This window comes from Heteronotia binoei, chromosome 5 (assembly GCF_032191835.1).
Source record: "Heteronotia binoei isolate CCM8104 ecotype False Entrance Well chromosome 5, APGP_CSIRO_Hbin_v1, whole genome shotgun sequence".
Lineage (NCBI taxonomy): Eukaryota > Metazoa > Chordata > Lepidosauria > Squamata > Gekkonidae > Heteronotia > Heteronotia binoei.
Genome location: NC_083227.1, coordinates 100,382,518 through 100,391,359, shown reverse-complemented (window position 1 = coordinate 100,391,359; position 8,842 = coordinate 100,382,518). Strand labels below are relative to the sequence as shown.

General features: G+C 45.1%; 1 protein-coding gene across 1 annotated transcript; it reads left to right on the top strand.

Annotated features, from left to right (window-relative positions):
• Positions 1 to 5,979: 5,979 nt before the first annotated feature.
• Positions 5,980 to 7,900, top strand: LOC132572628 (protein BTG1-like). Its single transcript, XM_060239892.1, has 2 exons — positions 5,980 to 6,601; positions 7,254 to 7,900. The coding sequence occupies exons 1-2, from the start codon at positions 6,484 to 6,486 to the stop codon at positions 7,604 to 7,606; spliced, it is 471 nt and encodes a 156-aa protein (XP_060095875.1). The 5' UTR covers positions 5,980 to 6,483; the 3' UTR covers positions 7,607 to 7,900.
• Positions 7,901 to 8,842: the final 942 nt, after the last annotated feature.

The window sequence follows — 8,842 nt, the reverse complement described above, 5'->3', positions numbered from 1 at the left end:
ATGCACACACATCCCACCAGAGATCTGGCTGAGCCACATCCTGCATGCCTTGTATGTTTGGGTGGCATATCTACACTGCCAGGTGCTCCCATGAGCTCATCCACACCCAGCAGCTATCCAACAGTGTTTGCCTGGAGTGGTTCTGCTTGGACTGGGAAACCACCAACGTCCCCTGTGCTGCCCAACCTGGTGCTGCAGGGCCAAGCACCCATTCCTAAGGCCATCTCAATCCTGAAGATACTGCTATCCCTCAAGTTCCTTACCATGGGCTCATTCCAGGCAGAAAAGGGGGGAAAAAATGCCAGGTAATAGTTGACTGATTTATTATTGTACAAAGTCCCTAAGCATTTTGCCATGCATCACTAAAAATGTCAAGACAGTGTGCGATTGCAATAAAAAAGGCCAACGCCATGCTGGGAATTATTAGGAAGGGAACTGAAAACAAATCAGCCAGTATCATAATGCCCCTGTATAAATCGATGGTGCAGTCTCATTTGGAATACTGTGTACAATTCTGGTCACCGCACCTCTATAGCATTGGAAAAAGTCCAGAAAAGGGCAACTAGAATGATTAAAGGGTTGGAACACTTTCCCTATGAAGAAAGGTTAAAACGCTTGGGGCTCCTTAGCTTGGAGAAACGTCGACTGTGGGGTGACACAATAGAGGTTTACAAGATTATGAATGGGATGGAGAAAGTAGAGAAAGAAGTACTTTTTTCCCTTTCTCACAATACAAGAACTCATGGGCATTCAATAAAATTGCTGAGCAGTCGGTTTAGAACAGATAAAAGGAAGTACTTCTTAACCCAAAGGGTGATTAACATGTGGAATTCACTGCCACAGGACGTGATGGCGGCTACAAGCATAGCCAACTTCAAGAGGGGTTTGGATAAAAATATGGAGCAGAGGTCCATCAGTGGCTATTAGCCACAGCATATTATTGGAACTGTCTGAGGCAGTGTTGCTCTGTATTCTTGGTGCTTGGGGGGGGCGCAAAATGGAAGGGCTTCTAGTCCCATTTGTGAACCTTCTGATGGCACTTGGGTTTGGGGGTTTTTTTGCCACTGTGTGACACAGAGTGTTGGATGGATGGGCCGTTGGCCTGATCCAACATGGCTTCTCTGATTTTCTTATGTTCATGCAGGCTTCTTCCTGTACAAACCATCACACCATGACACTTGGTACTTCTCTACAAAGTTTTTAGTTGTGGCACCTTCTTTATGGAATGGCCTTTCACAGGAGTTTTATAAAGGACCATCCCTCTCTAGATTACAAAATGTATATTAAGGAGTCTTCTACCATGAGACTTAGTACTTCTCTACAAAGTCAAGTGTATTTTTAGTTGTGGCACCTTGTTTATGGAATGGCCTTCTACTGGAGGTCTATAGAGGACCATCCCTCTCTAGATTACAAAATATATATAAAGGAGTTACAGTCACAGAACCTTTATTGGCATAACAACAACAGTATCAAATCAAGGAAGCAGGGGAAAAGGTGGTTAATTAAACATTCTAAACAGACTTCTCCTCTTATAAGTAAAGGAAGTTTGCCACCACTTGGATAGTTTCAGCCTTATCTGAGACTACTAAACTTACTATCTTGCTTTCATCAGATTTACCCTCCAGAGATTGCAATATAGGATCCAGATAAGATGCACATAAATCACAGTAGAATCCACAGGATAGAAGTACGTGGTCTGTTCCTTCAGTTTCCTTCAGCCCACAGGGACATAGCCTATCAAAGAATGGGTTTTTTTTAAACCTCCCATATAACATGGCAGAAGGAAGCACATTAAAACAGGCTAACATAAACACCCTTTGAATATGGGGGTCAATCAAACAAGAAAAATACTCTGTAATTGAACCACTAAAAGGAACCCCCATTGCATGTGAGAGCAACGCCCAGAAGCAAAACTTCTAAGGTCTTGAATTTCCATGTCAATTAATCTCTATAATGACAAAAGCATGCTTCTCTGAAAAAAGGGTCAGATCATCAATGCTAAGCCCCATTGATGTGATTTTCTCTTCAATGTGGGTCAGCCAATCAGATATATAAGATTAATGCAGCATATGTGCAATGAAACTATTAGTCCCACTTCTGAAATGAAGACGCAGCCTTGTTGTCTGAGGTTCAATCTTGTTATCCTGAATAGAATGCACCCTTATGATTCCCCTGGTGAATTAACCTTTGCCTCACCCCAGGGTTGCAGTGTAGTTGATTACAAGTTAATTTCACTGGCCCTGAGGGATGAGATGAAGGCATTTGCTATTTCTGGATGCACTGAAAGTGATCAATTCTCATTGACCCTGGAGTTAGATACCTCTGCTATCTCCCCTAAGAGTGGTTGCTTGAGTGTGAAAAGTGGTAGTGTGTCATCTAAGCAACCCAGGGTCATTTGGACACAGAGGGCAGCAGAAATGACTGCTAGTCTCTTAGACCCTAGTGCCCTAGATAAGTTTGTAGCTCTACTGGAGACCACACCATCAGAGTGGATCTTGTCATATGATAAGTTTGTAAATGAACTTTCTGGGATCATGACATTGCATGTGAAGCAACAGGGCATCAGGGAAGACTACACACAGTTGGTTTGATACAGAGTGTCAGGTGACGAAGAGCCACTTACGTGACATTTACCATCACTATAGGGAGTCAAATTTAGTCAAAGTTTAAATACTTTGAATTTAAAAAGGTCTTACATCAACTCTATAAGGAGAAGCAGAAAAATTTTCTGCTTAAAAGCTGGAACCCCTCTTGCAGGCCACAGTTAATAATGACTCAAGGAAATTCTGGTCCATGATAGCCAGTTCATTGGGAAGAAGGAAAAGGAAAGGAAAGGTCCCCTGTGCAAGCACCAGTCATTTCCAACTCTGGGGTGATGTTGCTTTCACAACGTTTTCACGACAGACTTTTTTATGGGGTGGTTTGCCATTGCCTTTCCCAGTCTTTTACACTTTCCCCCCAGCAAGCTGGGTACTCATTTTACTGACCTTGAAAGGGTGGAAGGCTGAGTCAACCTTGGGCCAGCTATCTGAATCCAGCTTCCGCCAGAATCAAACTCAGGTCGTAAGCAGAGAGTTCAGACCACAGTACTGCAGTACTGTTGCTTTACCACTCTGCACCATGGGGCCGCTATTCAATGGGAAGAAACGGTGCAGTAAATAGTAAATGGCCATGATTAAGCTATTTACTGCACCATTTCAATGCGAAGAATACGGTGCAGTAAATAGCTTAATCATGGCCGATTGCTGGTATAAGCATTTTACAATGATTTTTCCGGAGACCAGGGGCAATCCTGAAGAGGAATTTGACTTCTGCCTGGATGATTGTCCAATTTGGGCTCCAGTGCAGATTGAGGAGACTGAATCCCTAATTGCAGCACTTAAATTGGGAAAAGCCCCTGGGCCCAATGCTATTCCACCTGAGACTATCAAGGCTTTTCCACACAGTGGTGGGCCCCATTCCTAGCAGCCCTTTTTACAGCCATAGATAGGTCTGGCGTAATGCCAGAATAATGGAAGAATGCTATTTTAGTACCTTTCTTTTAAAAGGAGACCCTCAGCTCCCAAATAATTATAGACCCATCAGTCTCTTATCCATCATGGGAAAGCTGTATGTCAATCATATGGTCAGCAAACTTAAACTTTTCTAAAGGAGTCTTCTTGGTTAATTCTGTTATGCATCGGCAAGTCCACTGTAGTTTGGTTATTGTTGTATTTCATGTTGGTTTTCAGTGGAGAGTGGCCATTTTTAACAGTAAACCACATTTTCCAAGCAGCAGGTTCCATCTTCAATCCTTGGACCAATCAATTAAAAAAGATCTCCAGTTGCAGGACTGGGAACCTGCTTGAGAACCTGGAGAACTGCTCAAAGATTAGGCACAATACACTCAACATGAACCATGGAGCAAAACAAGATAAAAGTGGGTTCAAGTGATCCAAGTGAAAAAAGCAGGAGAATGCTGGATGGAAAGGGCTGTTAGCTGCCTGATGGGGAGTAAAGGAAGCAAGCCAAGTACACAGATGGAAACAGACTGACAACTAGAAGGCATTGGCAGCAATTGGTCTGAATTTGGCAATTCAAGCCAAATTTGGAGATGAGCTGCTAAATCTTTCAAGTAAGAGATTATCTCTCATTTGAACAATTATGTCAGAACTTTATAATTCTAAAGAAAAATACACAGTCCTCCAAGGTACACACATTTGAAGCTGAGTCTGGTCATATTTCTTCCTGTTCTTAACCCACTAATAATTTATGAGCTAGGTTCTTGTATAAGGAGCCTAGTTCTTAAAGTCAATGTTCATCACTCCTAAAAGCAAACTTGATGGCTGGCTGCCTATAAGGAACATAGTAGAACTGAGCCACTCCCCAACCACCACCTGGATTTCTACATACAGGGGGACTTCCCAGGTATACAGAAAAGAGTACTTTATTAATTAAAAGGGAAAAGAGCTCTCCAATTCCACCCCTTCAAAAAACAGATTGAGCATATTTATTTCTCTGAAAGAGTAATGGTATATTGAAGGCAGCTGAGCATCAGTGTTCTTAATTTTTTTTAAAGGAGTGAAATAAAGGAAAATTGGCCTGTACAAGAGTTTATAGGATTCTGAATAAATAAGTTTGGGTTGGACATTTCCAGCAGTTCCTTGAGAGTTTATAGCATGTCTATTATGAAATATCACAGGCTTGTGTAAGGTTTCCCTTCTCATGGATTTAACATTAAATACTTGTTAGACTTTATACAACTTTATCTTCCATTATACAACTGTTATCGTACACTGGAACACAATGCATTTTTAATCATATTCTGTGCAAATGTTTTGTGAATTAGGCTATGATGAATCATGCTTCCTTTGGAAAACCCTTGGGGAACCACTCCTACATCAACATAAATAAAGATAAATCTGTATATACAGTTTGCTTCCAGAGCTATGCTGAAACAATAACAGTAATAATAATATAACAAGGTGGACGATTTGGAATCCTTCTCCAATAAATCTCAAGCTCTGCAAGACTTCTGTAGACTGGTTCTCCCTCCTTCCCCATATTCTTTCCTTTCTGGAATATATTTAAACCTCATCAAGCAAATTTTAGAGGTTTCTTTCTCTTTTGATTAACAAGCAAAGTCTCATTTTTTCTGAATACTGGGGAGCTCCCTTGTTCATGAGACATCTAGACAGTTTACTGTTAGATGCAGTGCCGGTTGAAAATGTAATGTCTGCAATCCTTACAACAGCCCCCTAGCCCTAAGATATGCAGAAACTGGCATGCCTAAAGCCACTGGCCGATGTTTTAGCCACAGGTTTCATGAGAGTAGCCTGGCCCATAAATTCTCTCTCCATACTAACAGCGCTGTTTGGAGGCTAAAAGGAAAGAGGGAAAAGTGAACTGACGGTATGCTCCTTGGAGCAAGGACACGAGAAAAACACAGTCAGCAAAAGTATTCGAAAAGTAGTCTCTTTTCGATTGATAAAAATAAGTATATGCATTAGTGTCGACAATAACTGAAAACAATAAATTGACAGTTGGTCTGCGACACCTTTCCCTTGACGTTGCCCTGGCCTGTCCAGCCTTTGCTCCCCTTCCTTGCCCCACCTTTTCCATGCGTTTGATTAACACCACATCATGCACGTCCTGAACGGTCTGCTGGCTTCTCTATCCGGGATTCGTCACGCCACTCCTTTCCCCAGGATTACTTCACTGACGAACTTGTAAACACCCCCATCCGCTGAAGGACGACCATCTGACTCAACCCCGCTGGTCCTACAAAAGCGGCAGAGAGCGTAAACAAACCCTGCGGGCTTTTACAACCCCCCCCCCCCTGCTCATTCAGGCAGCTGCAGGCTGACGCTTGCTCAGAGAAAGCTCCTTCTCTTGCTTGCCCCATTGGAGCGCCCCCATTGGTTGGAAGCCAAGCCCCTCCCCTCCCTCCACAGCCTGGGGAGGCGGGGGGAGCGGATCCCTAAGGCACAAGAGCCTCAACCGCCTGTCTTCCACCGCTTCCTCCTTTGCTTCTCACGGCCAATCATGACTCGGAGGATGTCATCCGTTGCCCAATCGGGAAGGGCAGTTTGGCGTCCTCCGGGGGAACGCCCAGCATCTGTGATGTTGTAGCTCAAGGACAGCATCACTGGCTGCGACTGGCTCCACCCCCCCGGCTGCCCGCCCCCGGGAGTGTACGAGTGTTGGGAAGGGGGAAGGGACGTCGCCTCTCGTCTGTGGTTGTCCATCTGTTTACTCCTTGCGCTCAGTCCCGGGGCGGCTGCGGCGCTGAGTGGGTGGTAGTAGGCGGGCCGGCGGCGCGGATCGGGACCCCAGGTCCCCCCCCCCGGCAGATACCCGCCCCTCCCCCGCAACATCACAATCGTCCCTCGCGCGCTCCCTTAGCCGGAGCGGCTGGCAGCCTTCGCCCTTCCCGACCGCAGCGAGGCAGGGGAGCGAGAGAGGGAGCCAGGAAAGGACGGAGAGAGCAAGTTGGGAAGGGCCATGAAGACGGAGATCTCCACGGCTGCGGGATTCATCACCCGCCTCCTCCGGACGCCCGGCGGCATCGGCGACGAGGAGCTGCGCTGCTTCAGCGACTCCTTGCAGGAGGCGCTGCGAGGTGAGGCGGAGGGAGGGAGGGAGGGAGGGGTTGGGCGGGCGGGCGGAGATCCCCCACGGACACCCCCCCCACACACACACACCCGGGACTGTGTCGAGGCGAGCGGGGCAGCCCCAGCGGCTGCAGAAGGCGGAGGACTCGCTGGGCCGGCCACAAAGAGGAAGCGCGGAGTTGAACTGGCCCCTTCCCCTCCCTTCGTCCCAGCATTCTCCAGCCTCTCCACACACAGATCTCTCCCCCCTTCAGGACCGTGGTAAGTTCCCCAACTGCTCTTGCGCCCCCCTGGGGCCTCTTTTGCCCCCCTCCCCTCTAAGAATTAGACACCGCACAGACAACACAAGCTCCCTGTTGACGTCCAGGACAGGAGCCCCACAGAGCAGGCTCTTCAGAGCTCCTCGTTTCTGTTTTCCTGACACGGATCAAAGCAGCACACGCCGTGCGGTCGAACGGGCTTCTTCCTCTCATCTGCTGTTGGTTTCCACTAATCTCCGTTCTCACACAAACACACTCCGCCATGGTTTGCGTTTGGAGTTAATATACAGATGGACAGCTGCAGGAGGAGGGGGGCAGACACTGAGCTGCCTGAGGAATCCCCATGAGGCGGGCTGTAACTCGTCTCCCTCCCCCCCCCCCCTTTTGTTCCCCTTCACAGACCATTATAAGCACCACTGGTTCCCGTTGATGCCCTCCAAAGGTTCAGGGTACCGCTGCATTAGGATCAATCACAAGATGGACCCCTTGATAGGAAAGGCAGCAGGCATGATCGGACTAAGCCACGAGAGACTCTTCCAGCTCCTGCCCAGCGAACTAACTCTGTGGGTGGACCCCTTTGAGGTGTCCTATCGTATAGGGGAAGACGGGTCTATCTGTGTCCTCTATGAAGGCCCTCAGCCAACAGTGAAGAATGCCAAAGCTCTTGAGAGTAGGAGCAGCTGTAAAGAGGAGTGGAGAATTGGCAGAGCCAGCCCTTCCAAGAACTACAACATGATGACAGTTTCCAGTTAAAAATTAACATTCCTTGTACAATGATGTATGTATGTATCCCACTTTGATAATGAAGTTAGATGGTGTAACTGATACGTTGATTTTCACCCTATAGTCATTAAAGTTGTAGTAGTACTGCCAAATTCTTTTGTTTTGTGGCCAAGGGCTAATGTATAAAAAAGCAGCTCTTTAACTGTGTACTTTTCCTGGATTGTATACTGTAAATGAAATTGTACAGTCAAGAAGATTGTTTTACAGATTTATATTTTGGAAAAAAATCCTTGGCTATTTGTAATAAAAATGGAACTAATTTAACTTTTTTTTAAAACCGTTCACATAATGTCCCCATGACCACTGTCTCTGTACTTTTAGAACAGTAAGGAGGGTGGAAGTGGGGAGGTGCAAGGAAGGTGGAAATTAAACATTTTGCTCAATTGGAATTTTTAAACCTCTGCAGTGACGTGGCTGCACATTTTCAGGGTCATAAATACAGCTGCATGAAACAAATATGACATATCTAATGTAAATACCTAGGGTAGAATTTTTTATTCCTAATGGCTGTCAAATATCAAATCAAGTTCATTGCATCAAAGTTGTAAAAGTACATGCTCTCCTGCTTAGTACCTTTCTAACATAACTTTGCCTTAATGAATACTGGATAAAAATATCTCTATGAAAACCAATCTACATGGGATAATTGATGCCTTTGGAATATAATTATTAAAAATTTCCTGGAATCAGATGGGCTAGAATCGTGCTACCCTAATCCCAAGCATGTCCCTTTGTAAATTGGTAGGATTCATTTTAAAAAGAACCTTAAATGCAAGAATTGCTTTGGTATCTATTCAGTGGTTAGGATCCAACTAACTACTTTAGGCATGCTTTGCAGATTTTTCTTTTACTTTTTGCCTTCAGATAGCATACCTCCCCCCCACACACACACAGTTTTTCAAAAGAAGTGGGAATGGGGAGGATGCTCTCCCCACAATGCATCGAATTCTCCTTTAAGCAAGTGAAACTAGTTATTTTTTTCTAAATTCAGTCCATAATAGTTACTGGATGTTCATGGGATTTATACTTCATTGTCACTTGTTAACAGAAAATTATATTTGGTGGCCTACCCTATGGAAGTCATTTTTTCAGTCTTGCAGCTCATAAAGAGAGCCTTGTAAAAAGTTAGCACGTTGCCAACATATCTTGCACAATGTCACATTAACATGGAATAATAGATGCAGCTCTTTAAGAGGCAAGTCTGGG

What these genes read in the sequence shown, in the direction of transcription:
- LOC132572628 (XM_060239892.1), top strand. Translation starts at nt 6,484, where the DNA reads ATGAAGACGGAGATCTCCACGGCTGCGGGATTCATCACCCGCCTCCTC. An exon ending in CTTGCAGGAGGCGCTGCGAG is followed by an intron (nt 6,602 to 7,253) that starts GTGAGGCGGAGG and finishes TCCCCTTCACAG; the next exon opens with ACCATTATAAGCACCACTGG.